The following is a 14,977-nucleotide window of genomic DNA, read 5'->3' as shown; positions in this document are numbered from 1 at the left end:
TTAAATTGAAATAAAACTTAAAGCTTAAGAATTAAAAATGTAACATTGTGAAACTAAGAAACTAAATTGAAATTAGACTAAAAATCTAGGGATTAGTTCCCAAAAACTTGTTTATAAAGTGACATCATAAACCGGTATTATTTTCTTCACAAAAACGGGTATTATTTTAATAATAACTGATGCAATCAATTCTGAAAATATTAATTCATTGATTAATATTAATATATAATCAATTTATTACCATTATTCTATTCTAAAAAAAAATTATTACCATTATTATTCATTTATTATAAGGATTTTTTTTAGTATAAGAATTCATTTTTATTCATTATATTCATTATCAATTAAAGTGAAACGTCATTTTAGGTATTCTACTCTAGATTTAGGAAGCGTTTGGATTGAGAGAAATGGAATAGGAATAAGGATAGAAATGGGTAAGAGATACACACAAGTTTGAAGTCATGCATTCCTTATATCCATGGATGCTACCTATCCAAAAGTATGAGTTTTCTTAATGTACACTTTCTCTCATTTTAATACATGAATTTATTTTTTATTTTATATTATTAGAATTAATTAATATATAAATATTTAATTTATATTTTAGAAAAATATATTAAATTTTAAATTATAATATTTGAATTTAATTACTCTAGATTCATAAATAAATAAATTAATTATATAATAAACAGTAAAGAACCGATACATTAGTACTATTAATTTATTTATAAATTATATATGTAGTTAATTAATTATCATTATGATTAATATTTTATGAGATTATTTTTTAATAATTATAATTACTTTATCGTTGATTAATTATTATAATTAATTATTTTTTAATCACAAAATATTATATTTATTCTTTTAAACTGATTTTGATTGTTTTATTAATTAATACATCATATTTATATAAATCCACAAATTACGTAATCAAGTAATTTTAATTATAAATTACTCATTTTACAAATATTTATAATTATTAATTTAATTAATATTATTATTTAATTGTCAAATAATTAATTTTGCTCCAGACTTTGAATTTGATTTAATTGTTTATCAATTGATCTATCAAAATTTTGTAGAGGTGTCCATGATTAATTTTATAAATAAAATATAAAACTAATTTGTTACCATAAAATTTTGATAACATTTGCATGTACAACAAAATATAGTCATCCTTAATTCCTAGCAATCTTATTCCCAAGTTTTCTATTCCCAACATACTTAATTTTTGGGTATCTTTAAAACTTAAACCAAACGGCCCCTTAATTCTATTTTAGTCACATATACAAAGTATCCGAATTAAGTTAATATACTTTTGGTAAATCTTAAATTTAATTCATTATTGATTTTTTAAAAATCAAAATTAGTTTTTATAAATTTTGAAAATATATTCACATGGTATCATTTTTGAGAAAAATTATTGTTACCATTTAACAAATTTCTATTAAAAACGATTGAATTCAAGATTTATTTAAAATACAATGATTAAATTTAAGATTATTTAAAGAGGTACCGTAACTAAATTTAAAAGTTCTCTTTAAAAATAAAAGGCTAAATTGAGGAATTATTGATAATATAATAACTAATTTGGACGATTTAAAATATTTAGATTAAATTAAATGAAATTCAAAGTATAATGACTAAAATGATATTTTAATCTACTAACTAACTATTTGTATCATTTTCTAAAAAGCTTACCTACATCTTTCTGGAATTAATTTTGATAATCTTATAGTAATGTTTTTAATAATTTGTAAGATTTAAAACATTAATTCTATAAGAACAGACATAAGCATTATTTATTATTGTGAAAAAACTTGATAGGATTTTACGTAGAACAAAACACATTTATTTTCCAAAAATCTTATTCTCAAATATTTTTAAATTTATTGTGGGAAGGCTAATAAAAGAAAACAACATTACAAACAATTTTTAAGATTTTTTGTGAGTACTAGAGATTAAATTTACATATTTGAAAGTATATAGATTAAATATAGAACAAATCGTGAAATTATGTTGTTGATTGAATGAGAGATTCACACAAGCTTTATTGCTTAAGTTAGCAAGTAAGGCTATATAGCAAGTGAAAGATTTGAGTAAGTTGACTTACCTTAGAATATTTGTCATCTATTTATAAAGTTTTATGACCTAACCTCTTTCTTTAGGGTTTTCGAGCTATCTCCTCATCTGGATTTTCTTTTTTGGGTTGGATCTCGCACTACAATCATTTGTGGGCATGTTTTTTGGGTCGGTCCTGTGGCTTCGACTTCGACCCATGTCACTTCTTACTTCTACATCCAAACCTTATCTTGCTTTGGACTTTTCTCTTTAATTTAAAGCATCGTTGCTCTCTCTTGTTTTTTTACATTTCTTTCATTTGGTCTAAAATAGTCTATAACATACGATAAAAAAAAATATTTTTTTTAAAAATGAAAACAAAATAGACTAAGATAAAATATTTAAAATATCGATGTCTTAATTTTATAGTAGTATTGGCAGAAATATCAAAACAATATCGACGCAAATATAAATTTATAAAAAAGTTATAAAAACAAAAAAAAAAATTAATTAACAAACAAACCATTTGCATTTCTTAAACAAGTTAAAAGGATTATTATTTATATTATATTTAATATTTGTTGGTATTTTAATATTTTATTGAATTTTTTTTTACAAATAATGAAAGTATATACATGGTTTGACTAGTACACGTGAGTAAGATATAATGGGCCGAACAATTTCGGCCCAGTTACAAGTTAGATCCCTGAACAAGCTGTCGATCAGGTACGGTCAATCTCACATTATGGATCTTACAAGATCATGACACGTCATCTCTCTCACTACTTTTTTGTCATTTAAGTGGGGTTGGGGCCCGCCACAGTAACTACAAATATGCTTCCGAAACACATTTGAACCGTTGGATGATTTCCCACGATCAAATGATCGAACGGCTGGTGAGGAATCATAAAAAAACAAAACAATTAAACAGAAAACGTTATTTGCTCGGGATAGAAAAAACTCAAAACTCAAAAACTCCCCCAAGAGGACAAACAGAGAAATTCCCGCATGTTCAAACGGAGGGTTTTTGGAGATTTTCAGAGGGTTAAAATCGCAACGAATTTGGTAAAATTTTTCAGATTTCTTTCGACTAATGGCTTCTTGATTTTCGTTTCTTCTTTGTTTTTCTTTGATCTGTGATTTTCTTCCGTGTTTTTGGCTTTGATCTGACCACATTTCCATGCTTTCCCTGTTTCAAAAGTAGGGTTTTCCCTCTCTTCTGTTTTCATTTTGATTTTTTGGCTTTCTAGATCGCATGATTGTTTTCCTTTGTGAATTTTTTTTTGTTTCTGTTTGTTTGTTTGTTAGGAAGAACATTGAGGGTAATTGAAGGAAGTTGAGACGTTTCTCCTTTTCCTTTTTTTTCTTTGTTTGTCAGTTACAAGTAGCTTAAAGCTACCCAATTCCGCTTTATTTTTGTTCTTGTTTGTTCTTGATTGAAAGATACGAGGAAATCCTTCTGTAAAGGGGTTTCAAAATGACTCTGATCATTTGGGGTTGAAGAATAATTGAAATTACAAGAGATTTGGAAAGAGAATTTTCCTAGTTGTATTATATCCAAAGATTTTGGACTCCTTTTCTAAGTTAAAAGCTGCAAAGAGGGATTTGGAATCTCTCCTTGACTGATTACACTGAGTTAAGGTAACCCAAAAACATTGCTTTTTCACTTGCATGTTGCGGGAACCTTTTCTCATTATATTTGATGTACACTCGGTTTCTTCTATATTAGTTCTCTTTGGATTGGTATGTAAATAATAAGCTGTACAGTTGGTGAGTAATCCATAGTTCTTTTTTTCTAAAAGAATGATAATTTTCATATTTCTAATGCCACTGTGTTCACCCTGTCTTCTCTTTGCAGAATAGTAATTGTTTGTTGTGTTTTTCAGATTTCAAGCTATATAATTACGCTCATCAGCTACTAGGAGGATAGTTTTGGAGAATGATAGCCAAAAAGAGTTTGATTGGGAGTTGTTCCTTTTAGATTGTAGTTTTGGAAATAATGTACAGAGTGTTTTACTGTGGAAACTTCCATTTGTAATATTTTATTTCTGTATTGTGAGAGAGTTTCAATGGAACAACATTTGGATCAGGATTCCATTCCCGTTGCTGGATCATTAGACAAATCTAAGGTATTGAATGTAAAACCGTTGCGCCAACTAGTTCCAGTATTCCCATCAGCACAAAATGTGTCATCTTTTTCAACTCCTCAAGGTGCTGCCCCGTTTGTGTGTGCTGGTCCTTCTGGTCCTTTCCCACCTGGGGTTGCTCCATTCTATCCCTTCTTCTTTTCACCAAATGACCAAAACCAACAGACACCAGGTGGAACAACAAATACTAATGCATCTTTTGGCCTCAATAGTCCTATATCAACTGCAGTTCCAATATCTTCATTCAGGACACCAACTGAGGGTACTTCAACACCAAATACTGGCACCCGAAAAAATACCCGAAGTCGTGCCCAGTTACAAGATGGGTATAGTGATGGTCAAAATGATAATTCTCAGTATTATGGCATGGTTGTGAATGATGGAGAAGATTCAAGTAAAGTGGGAAGGAAAAACAAGGCGAAGAAGAAGACAAGGAATGGCCAGGACATCAATTTTACATCAGATATTGATATTGATGCAATGCTCAATGATATGGTTTCATCCTACAACCTTTCGGTGCTAGATTCAAATCGACAAGCTCATGGTAGCATTGAAGCAGTTTCGTGCGTACTCATGGTATTTGATCTGCTAAGGAGAAGAATTTCACAAGTTGAAGAGTCTAAGGAACCGATGCCTGGAAATATAAGGCGTCCAGATCTTAAAACAGGTGCATTTCTGATGACCAAAGGGGTTCGGACAAATATCAATAAAAGGATTGGAACTGTTCCTGGTGTGGAAGTTGGTGATATCTTCTTTTTCAGGATGGAATTGTGCCTGGTTGGGTTGCATGCTCCATCTATGGCTGGGATTGACTACATGGGTTTAAAGGTCAGTCAAGATGAAGAACCGGTTGCAGTTAGCATCGTCTCATCTGGTGGGTATGAGGATGATACAAATGATGCAGATGTCTTAATCTACAGTGGCCAGGGTGGAGTGAACAGAAAGGATAAGGAATCAATAGATCAAAAGCTTGAAAGGGGTAATCTTGCCCTAGAGAAGAGCTTGCATCGTGGAAATGATGTTAGAGTTATTCGAGGGGTAAGAGATTTTAGTAACCCAACGGGGAAGATCTATGTTTATGATGGTCTTTATAAAATCCAAGAGTCATGGGTTGAGAAAGGCAAATCTGGCTGCAATGTATTTAAATACAAATTGGTGCGATTACCTGGACAGCGGGAAGCATTTTTGAATTGGAAATTAGTCCAACAATGGAAGGATGGAAATGCATCTCGAATTGGGGTCATAATACCAGATCTGGCTTCTGGTGCAGAAAGTCTACCCGTCTCACTTGTTAATGATGTTGATGACGAGAAGGGCCCTGCATATTTCACATATTATGCTGGTCTCAAATATTTAAAACCAGTATACTCGATGGAACCTTCAGCTGGCTGTAACTGTGTTGGTGGATGCCTTCCAGGCAATATCAATTGCCCTTGCATGCAGAAAAATGGTGGATATCTCCCCTATAGTTCAAATGGGGTTCTTGCAAGTCAACTGTCTATGATATATGAATGTGGAGCCTCATGTCAATGCCCTCCCACTTGCAGGAATCGTGTGTCCCAAGGAGGTCTCAAATTCCGCCTGGAGGTATTCAGAACTAAAGGTAAAGGCTGGGGACTAAGGTCTTGGGATCCCATTCGTGCTGGAGCGTTTATCTGCCAATATGCTGGGGAAGTCATCGATAGTTCAAAGGCTAAGGACTCTGTACGGGACAATGAAGATGGTTATATCTTTGATGCTACACGTTCTTATCCAAACCTTGAAGTTATGTCTGGTGATTCTGATGGGCCTCCAAGGCTCCCGTTTTCCCTAGTTATTAGTGCAAAAAACGCTGGCAATGTTGCTCGTTTTATGAACCATAGTTGCTCTCCAAATGTATACTGGAAGCCAATTGTACGGGAAAATAAAGGTGAGCATGATGTCCATATTGCCTTTCATGCAATCAGGCATATACCTCCCATGATGGAGTTGACGTATGATTATGGAATAATACCACCCGAGAGTGCTGATGGAAGGAAGATCAATTGCCTCTGTGGGTCTATAAAATGTAGAGGCTATTTTTGTTAGTGCTTTGTCAAAAGGTGTATTTAAGTAGGGATGAATCACCTGACATGTGCTCTTTGAAATAAGGTTAGAGCTTTCAACTCTTCGTTTGCTACTTGCGTGTGGAGGTATAGATGGATTTCTTGCCTGTTTCCTGTTGCTTTGTTCTTTTGTTCAAATGTTAGAAAGAAGGGGGAAAAAATGAAAAAAGGAAGAGGCTGCTAGATAGTATTTTACTGCTTATGCTCTTAAGAATATATTTATCTGATGTTAACCCACTGATATTGACCTTTTAGATTGTAGGTAAAACAATAATACCAATTTCTTCGGGCCTTATAAATAGAGGGAGCTAAATTTATATTTGAGTTGGTTTGTTGAGTTAGCTTGGGCAAACTTGCATGCTGTAGAGGATTTGTTGTATGTAGGTTCTAGAATGATGATACAGCTCAGTGTAGTGCTTTGCTTGCATCGATCTCATTCCATGGTCTTGTAGATAGCAGTATATTGTGGTTTGGATTTAATCTGGCAGTCAAACATTTCATGTTTTGAAATCGTGGGATCAACTTGGGGCAACACTAGTAGTGACCGCTTGGATATTTAGAGATACCCTTCAGGGTTGTTCTAGGTCTGGGAGTCCTATAAGGAAGGAGTGCGGTGAAGTCTCTCCGGGCTTGTAGGTTGAGGGGCCATGAGCATAATGTAAGAAAGGAGTGGGGTTTGTGATACCGAATTATTATTAAAAAAATGGTGGTGGTGGTATGAAGTGAACATTGAAAGTAGTCGAATATAGCAGCTATCTTCAAGAAGTCCCAGGCGTGTGCATAGGCTCAAGGCGCAGGTCTGGCGCTAAAGCAAGGCTCACAAAATAAGGTCACCTCAGGCGCGTGCCTTTTGTTAATGTGAAGTCCCAAGCCTCAAAGCCCTGGCCATTAGAATTTTTCATTATGTTTAAAGAATAGTAATAATTTGGTTTTTCCAATTTATTAACTAAAGAAATTTTTTCGTGTTGCGCTGAAGCCCTTTGTGCTTTATTGTGCATTGAGCTTTTGAAAACACTAGCTATGTTTAATGTACCAAATAGATAGTCATGTTTGTTTCGGTTTCATCACCACGCCTTATTGTCATCTTTGATGCCCAGATGAAATCAAGAAATGACAGACACTTCAGCATATGTAACAATTCCAGGCATTCGGTTTGTTGTCTTGTCGCTGCAGCAGTATCGACCAAGTTCTCTCACGGATGCCCAAATTTTCCTCTCTTGTTGTAAGCTGTAAAATACATATTAATGATGTAGCCTGCTCTTTTGTTTGTTCCTTTAGCTAGATGCTGTAGTTCGTTTATGATCTAGCTGCATCTTCTTCTCAATGTGAGTTAGATGATGCTAAGCACATGCCATGGATGCTCTTCTTGAATGTGGGAAGAAAATGACAGGGTTTCTATTCATTATCAGCAACTGATACTGTTTTTTTTTTCCCTTTTCCTCCTAAATGCATGGCTGATTGCCCTGCCTTTTATTCAACACATCAATTGTGGCTCACAATTTGATTTTACTGGTCATCTTAATTTGATGTGCTTTCATACTGAGATATGTTGAAATATGTCCTTTTATATCTAATTAATTGCTGATATTATACCTGCATTCATTTGTTTTTGAACCTTTAGTGGATTTGAATGTTTACAAGAGTGAGCATCCTTGCTTGAATATCTAGGCCATTGGTATTGGTCTTAGGTTGATAAAACTGTGAAGGTGAGAAGGTTCAAGGATTGATGACGATGAGAACATGGATCTTGTGAAGATGAAGATCAATTGTGTAGATGAAAATATCCCATTCTTTTGGTTTGATTCTCTATTGTAACGTACTCATTTTGATTTGGTGTGATTGAATGGAATATTAGATGAACGATCATTTCTATTATCGACGAGCTTATTGGATTTGGTATTAAGATCCAACAAGTCAAAATAAGTATAGTTTTGTGGTAACTGACATTGAGGTTGGAAGTTCAAATACAATAATTGCCCAATCTATTGTCCATTGTCTAAGCAATAAGCATGTTGGAGGTCTTGATATGGAAATAGTTATTACTTTTATTAGTCTAGAAAGAAGTTGGCAACTTCTTTTTGGTTTTTGAAAATTAAGTTTATAATTATTACTTTATTCTTCATTTGTTATCTATTTGTTATCTATTTTTTTTTATCAAGGATATGATAAACCATGCCAAATTTTGAATACTTAAAAAAGAAAGAGTAGTTTTTAAAATGTTACTTTTTTCTTTTTTTAGTTTTCTTAGATAATTTTTTTTTTAAAAAAAAAAGTTTTTAATATTAAGGTTTTGTTTAATAATCATTTTATTTTTTAAAATTAAATCTATCAATACTACTTTTACTATCAAATTTTTTTCTTTGTGATCTACTTATACCAATGATTTAAAAAATTTAGCTAAAATCTAAAAGCTAAAAAAAAGTAGGTTTTATTTAGCAATTATTTTGTTTTTGCAAACTAACTTTCAAATTCCTTCTAATGGTTTAAAAAATCAAGTAAAATTTTGAGAACTAAAAAATATAGTTTTCGAAAAATAGTTTTTGTTTTTGAAATTTGGTTAAGAATTTAACCATTGTACTTAATAAAAATGTAAATTATTGTAAGAAACGTTAATGAAATAGACTTAATTTTAAAAAACAAAAACAAAAAATCAAATGGTTATCAAACAGGATTATAGCTTTTAAAAACTTGTTTTGTTTTTATAGTTTGGCTAAAAATTTATCCATTAAAAAATGGACTTAATTTTTAGAAACCAAAAACAAAAAATGAAATATTTACCAAACAGATCTAAAATTTGGCTTGGTTTTTTAAACCATTGGTAAGTAGATAATATAGGAAAAAATTTAGAGGTAGAAGTAATGTCAATAGATTTAATTTTCAAAAATAAAAAACTAAAAACTAAATGACTATTAAATGAGGCCTTAAAAATTTGTTTTTGTTTTTAGAATTTGGCTAAAAATTTAATTATTGTAATCAAGAAAGATGCGAATCGAGAAATAAACAGAAAATATGATTAATTTTCAAAAACCAAAAATAGAAAACGAAATAATTATCCGACGGACTTTATTTATCCCATCAAACACATTAAAATGTGTGAAAATGATAAATGGATGAACTGGTTTAGTTGATCTAGTTCTCTAGCTGACTCCAAACTTCTATTTTTTGTTCTACATCAATGATACTTATCTAATAAACTTGACGTATAGGCATTAAGTTCTATTATTAGTGTTAATGACATGGATTTTCAAAAATCATTAACTTGAATACCTAACTATAACTCAACTCTTTGAGATATTACATTTTCTTTTTTAGAATAGGTGATATTATTATACAACGACAAGGGGAACCCACATCCTGGGATTAAGGTATCAAAGCAACAAAGTACAAGCAAAGACATGACAACAATATCAAAATAAAGCCAAAATCACCCGGAAAAAAACTAAAGAAAAGAAACCAAAACCCCACAACTAGGGACAATAGCAGGACAACAAGCGAGATATTACAACTTCGATACAAAAAGAAATAAAAAAAAAAGCAGTTGAGATATTATAACTTTCAATTTTTAACCTATATATTGTTGAACTAAAAGAATTTGGGTATAGTTTAATTGGTTAATACATTATACGATAGACTAAAATGTTTTAGTTCAAATATCTAATTCACATGTATTCGAATTTATGTGAACTTGAAAATTTAAAGTTAATAAATTCAATCGCCCAAGCTTATGTATTAAATTTATAACTTAGCAAATACTTCAAAACTCAAAGGCTTAAATTTTTTATAGTTCAAATAAATTTAACTGTAACGCAATCATTAGGATCTAGGGATGTTCAGAGTTCGGTTTGGTAACCAAACTGAAACGATTATAAAATTTTGATTTTAGATATATATCAAACCAAATTGAATTAACCTGCTAATATTCTACTAAATATATATATATATATATATATAACGGAATCTAACCGAAATTGATGGTTTCCTTATAATTTTAAATCTAACGTCCAAGGCTTTAATAAAAATTAACTTTTTGGTTCGATTCTATTTTAGTGTGTTATCCTTGATGACAACTTCAAAAATTAATAACTATTGAAATAATCATTCAATGAGGTATATTTCATCATAATTTGACAAGTCATTAAATTATAAATTAATTTATTATTTACTTATTGAGACCCCACATAATTCTCCAATATTACTCTCATAGCAACCAATGAATTGAAGTTGCATATTTATTTTCAATTTAAATCTTATTTTAATTTTTGAACTTTAAATCCGGTTCTATTTTAGTTCCTAAACTATAAGAAGCATTCATTCTAGTCCTTAAGTTTTTAAAGAGTGCTTTTGGTCCTTGCTATTAAGATGTTGTCGACTCTTAAACATAATAGTGAGATGATTTGTATTTTTGGATGACTAAACTACCAAATAAATAAGTCAATGCTAAAAAATTCTAGGATTTCAATTTTGAATTAGATGGTAAAACAAAAGTGCATTCAAAATTTTGGCTGTTCATTATTTTGGTGCGTTGGTTGTCAACATTTTATTTCACTTCATCTTATTCAATCCGTGCTAGATACAATTTTATCGTTAAAATTTTAAGAGCAAAAAAAACGTTTATAAAAGTATCAAAATAGAATAAAACTTAAAATTGAGGACTAAAATAGGATTTAAACCTTATAGGATTTAAAATAAAATTTTTCACGAGAGGTGGGAACCAATTTAAATATATATATAAAAAGTTGCAATGTAACTAAAATATGTATATATTATAGAAGAAATGGTTTTGCGCGGGTAATGCAACAAATGCAAGCACGATCCATCCAAATCCCAACGGAAAACGCTGCACGGCGAAGCATCAAAACCAATTGCCCTCTGCTTTTTACCTTCAACAAAACTATTATTCTACACCTCTCTCTCTCTCTCTTCCCTTATCTCTCTCTCTTCCCTTCTCTCCCTGTCATGAGAGGTTTCGCGGCGGAAACCTCGCAATAACTAGGGAATTGTTAGAGAATCTCAGCCACCGAGTTGGTTAGAGAGAGAGAAAAGGGAAGAACAACACAAAAAACTTCAGACCTAGGGACAGAGAAAGGAGGACGAGAAGGGGGAATTTTGTTTTTGTTTTTGTTTTTCCATTGTAAGATCGATCTGGGTTTGAAAATTTTCTGGGGTTGATTTGATTTTGAACGATTTTTGTTGGAAATTGAAAACCCATGTCGTTCTTTCATAGATTTGAAGAGGAAAATTGAAAGCATTTGGGGCAAAAATAAAATAAAATAAAAAATTGTCTGTTTAATGTGGGTGTCTGTGTATCATTATCACGAACACCCTGAGATTTTGTGTTTTACATCAAACAAACGAAATAATTTCCTTTAGAAATGAACGAAGAACCGGGCTGGGATGGTTCTCCCTCTAATGCCATTCATATTGCTCCTCAAAAACCAGCTGAAAGGAGGCTCTACCATGTTTGGAAAGGAAACAATGTAAGTTTCTCTCTGTTCCTCTTGTATTCACATGCCTTTCAACTGTTTGAGAATTTTTCTCTTATGAATTTCTCTGTTCTCTGGTTTCTTTGTTAATATGTTATACCCATTTGTTTTTTAATCCAATGCAGCCATTGGGTTTAATCTGTAATGTTATTTAGATCTCCCTTAATCACTGTTAAATTCTTTTGCACTTTTCTTATATTTGATAATTTGTTTACTATAGTTAGCTACCTGGGTGAGATTATTTTCCCTTTTAGCTTTTGAATATAATGCAGCCATTGGGTTTTAAGGATCCCCCTTGGTGAACCTTTTCTTTTTCTTTATCTTTTGATATAGTAATCATCCTATTTCCTCTAGTTAGCTACATGGTGAGGTAATAGCTGCATCCATTATCTCTCTTTCTTTCCTTTTCTTTTTTCATCTTAATTTGGTGTTAGTATCAGTTATGAAGATCTTCCTCGATCATCATGATTTATCCTCAATTCATTGAATTCAATAGTTTGAACTTTTGTTATTTAAAAATATTTGTTCTCTGTAATTTACCTTGCGCAGGGTAATAGATGCATTCATTATCTCTCTACCTTTTTTTTTTTCTTAATTCTTTAATAAGCTACTTGGTCCTTTTAGTTTATGAATCCAAGTTTAATGCATATCTGTTGTAGGGGTCTCCCTTGGTAATCATGGGATATCCTCAATTCTATGGATTCAACTGATTGAACCTTTGTTATATTAAATAATCTATTTACTATGATTGGGTGAGATAATTTATCATATATGCAGTCATTATCTGTCTATCTATTCCACCCCCCAAATTGGTGCTATTTTCCCTTGTACTTTTTGAATCTAATGCAGTCATTGTTTAGCGCGTATCCTTTGTAGATATTTATTAAATTTGGTAGTTTCCAATGTTATTGAAAGAAGTTATCATTATGAATGTATGCTTGTTAATAGAAAGGATCCTTCATTCCAGTATCTTATAAGTTTTTGCTGTTTAAGGCGGTGCTGATTCTGGTACTGATGCATACTCTTTTGTCTGCTAGAAATTCTTATGTGGTGGGAGATTAGTTTTTGGTCAAGACGGGACGTCACTCTTTTTAACATCCTTTTTAATTGGTGGTCCTGCAATAACATTCTGCATACGAATGCTAGTGGCAGTCCGTAGTGCTAATCAACCTTTTCACTTCCCTGCACTGATTGGAGGATTGGTTCTTACATTTTTGGTTTGTGAAAGGCTGACTTTTCCTTGTCTAATTTAAACTTTTCAACAACTGATGGATTAAACCTGATCAGTAAGTTGGTTGTGCAGGATTTTCTTTTTCTCTTCTTGACTTCTGGTAGAGATCCCGGGATCATTCCAAGAAACTCGAGGCCACCTGACTCAGATGAAGTAGACATGACCACCCCTTCTATGGAGTGGGTCAATCACAAGACGCCTAATCTGAAAATACCCCGAATAAAGGATATAACGATCAATGGATACTCGGTGAAAGTGAAGTTTTGTGACACTTGCCTTTTGTATCGTCCACCACGGGCTTCTCATTGCTCTATTTGCAACAATTGTGTTCAGAAGTTCGATCACCACTGCCCGTGGGTAGGTCAGTGTATTGGGCTGGTAAGTTATCCTGAAGTATGGGATGACCCTTTTATGGCAAAAAGCATTAATAACTGCATCATTGCACGATATCCATATAATCAACCATCTACTCAACCATTCGTTATGTGAATGAACACTTGAATCTTCACTTATTCTTTTAAAATTTTATGTCAACATGTCTGTTTGCAATGATTTGAGGTAGCAGTTCAAATTTGTACAAGGCTTGCTGATTGAAGCTAGTTATTTTCCGTTTGATTCAGATATCGTTTTTCTATATCCTAAGACTACTTTCTGCTACTTAAACACGGAGTTCTTCAACTGTTTGTGAGAGCACATCAAACAGCAGCTTAAACATGCTAGTTTAAATATGTTTTCTTGCATTGAAAATAACATTTTCTTTATTTTCATTTCGTTGCAGAGAAATTATCGATTTTTCATCATGTTCATATCAACATCTACCATTTTGTGTATATACGTCTTCACATTTTCGTGGATTACCATTGTTCGACAAACTGGGAGCGTATGGACTGTCATCTCAAATGATATCTTGTCAGTTGTCCTTGTTGTATACTGCTTCGTATCTGTCTGGTTCGTTGGGGGGCTGACGGTTTTCCATATTTATCTAATGTGTACCAACCAGGTAGAGCTTTATATTTTTACATATAACACCTGTATTTACCGTTTTCTATCTGTGATTTCTGAAAGCTTTATATTTTATATTTTTACATATAACACCAGTATTTACCATATTTATCTAATGTGTACCAACCAGGTAGAGCTTCGTATCTGTGATTTCTGAAAGCATCTGCGTACCTAACGAACTATTATTGATTGCATCTTGACGGTTAATCTTTTGCAGACAACGTATGAAAATTTTCGTTATCGCTATGATAAGAAGGCCAACCCCTTTACCAAAGGGCTTGTGGGAAATCTCAAGGATGTTTTCTGGTCTAAGATTCCTCCCTCAATGATTGATTTCCGAGCATGGGTGGCAGAAGATGAAGATGCCAGCCTACAATACAGTGCTTCTTCAACCAATAGAGGCTTCATCATCTCAAAGGATAAATTTGACATAGAAATGGACATGATGTTTCCCAAGGATGCTAACATGAAACTTCCTAATATGTTGCAAAATTTGGATTACACCGATATTGATGATGATTTAAAGAAAAAGGACATTGTAGACCGAAATATTGCGTACGCATTCCCTTCTATGCAAGAACGGGCCTTACAAAATTCGATGTTAAACGATATGAATGATAAGAGAACTCAGTAGTGCTATAACTCGATCTCATCACCACCAAGATTTTTGGAGACAAAGGTATTGCTTCTTGCTTTTGCTGCAAAATTCGACATATCATGAAAACCTTGTCGTGTCCGTTATTTGGGTCTATACATTTTTTTGCCATATCCACTGCCATTATCTGCAAATAAGATCAATTCATTTCAAGTTTCCTGATGCACACATGCGTTATTCTCAGGTCTCGTGGAGATATTTCCTCCGAAGTGGTAGTAGACGACGGATTGAGCATTGAAGTCGACTTGTTTTGAATAGGGATTAAGTCTAAAACGGATTTGGGAGTGGATTTCATGAGGAAATGATTGTAA

General features: G+C 32.4%; 2 protein-coding genes across 4 annotated transcripts; both read left to right on the top strand.

Annotated features, from left to right (window-relative positions):
- The first annotated feature begins 2,922 nt into the window (after positions 1-2,922).
- Positions 2,923-7,775, top strand: LOC120072888 (histone-lysine N-methyltransferase, H3 lysine-9 specific SUVH1-like). Of its 3 annotated transcripts, none has more exons than XM_039025417.2 (3): positions 2,923-3,129; positions 3,951-6,341; positions 7,393-7,775. In XM_039025417.2, exon 2 carries the CDS (start codon positions 4,134-4,136, stop codon positions 6,276-6,278), a length of 2,145 nt encoding a protein of 714 aa, XP_038881345.1. In that variant the 5' UTR covers positions 2,923-3,129; positions 3,951-4,133; the 3' UTR covers positions 6,279-6,341; positions 7,393-7,775. The 3 variants fall into 3 exon arrangements, with proteins under 3 accessions (XP_038881345.1, XP_038881347.1, XP_038881346.1); XM_039025419.2 differs by having other exon boundaries at positions 2,993-3,129; positions 3,951-6,382; XM_039025418.2 differs by lacking the exon at positions 2,923-3,129 and adding an exon at positions 3,147-3,264.
- Positions 7,776-11,086: 3,311 nt separating this feature from the next.
- Positions 11,087-14,977, top strand: LOC120072906 (putative protein S-acyltransferase 1). The gene is made up of 6 exons (XM_039025436.2): positions 11,087-11,772; positions 12,816-12,995; positions 13,082-13,387; positions 13,788-14,009; positions 14,229-14,690; positions 14,851-14,977. Exons 1-5 carry the CDS (start codon positions 11,668-11,670, stop codon positions 14,643-14,645), a joined length of 1,230 nt encoding a protein of 409 aa, XP_038881364.1. The 5' UTR covers positions 11,087-11,667; the 3' UTR covers positions 14,646-14,690; positions 14,851-14,977.

This window comes from Benincasa hispida, unplaced genomic scaffold (assembly GCF_027475165.1).
Source record: "Benincasa hispida cultivar pf3 unplaced genomic scaffold, pf3_genome.v1.1 HicScf1113, whole genome shotgun sequence".
NCBI lineage: Eukaryota > Viridiplantae > Streptophyta > Magnoliopsida > Cucurbitales > Cucurbitaceae > Benincasa > Benincasa hispida.
Note: the sequence above shows the minus strand (reverse complement) of the source record. Positions and strands in the feature narration are given on the sequence as shown.

Coding starts and splice junctions, on each gene's coding strand:
- LOC120072888 (XM_039025417.2), top strand. CDS start 4,134: ATGGAACAACATTTGGATCAGGATTCCATTCCCGTTGCTGGATCATTA.
- LOC120072906 (XM_039025436.2), top strand. CDS start 11,668: ATGAACGAAGAACCGGGCTGGGATGGTTCTCCCTCTAATGCCATTCAT. Junction 12,996..13,081: donor GATTGGTTCTTACATTTTTG/GTTTGTGAAAGG, acceptor TTGGTTGTGCAG/GATTTTCTTTTTCTCTTCTT. Junction 14,010..14,228: donor ATCTAATGTGTACCAACCAG/GTAGAGCTTTAT, acceptor AATCTTTTGCAG/ACAACGTATGAAAATTTTCG.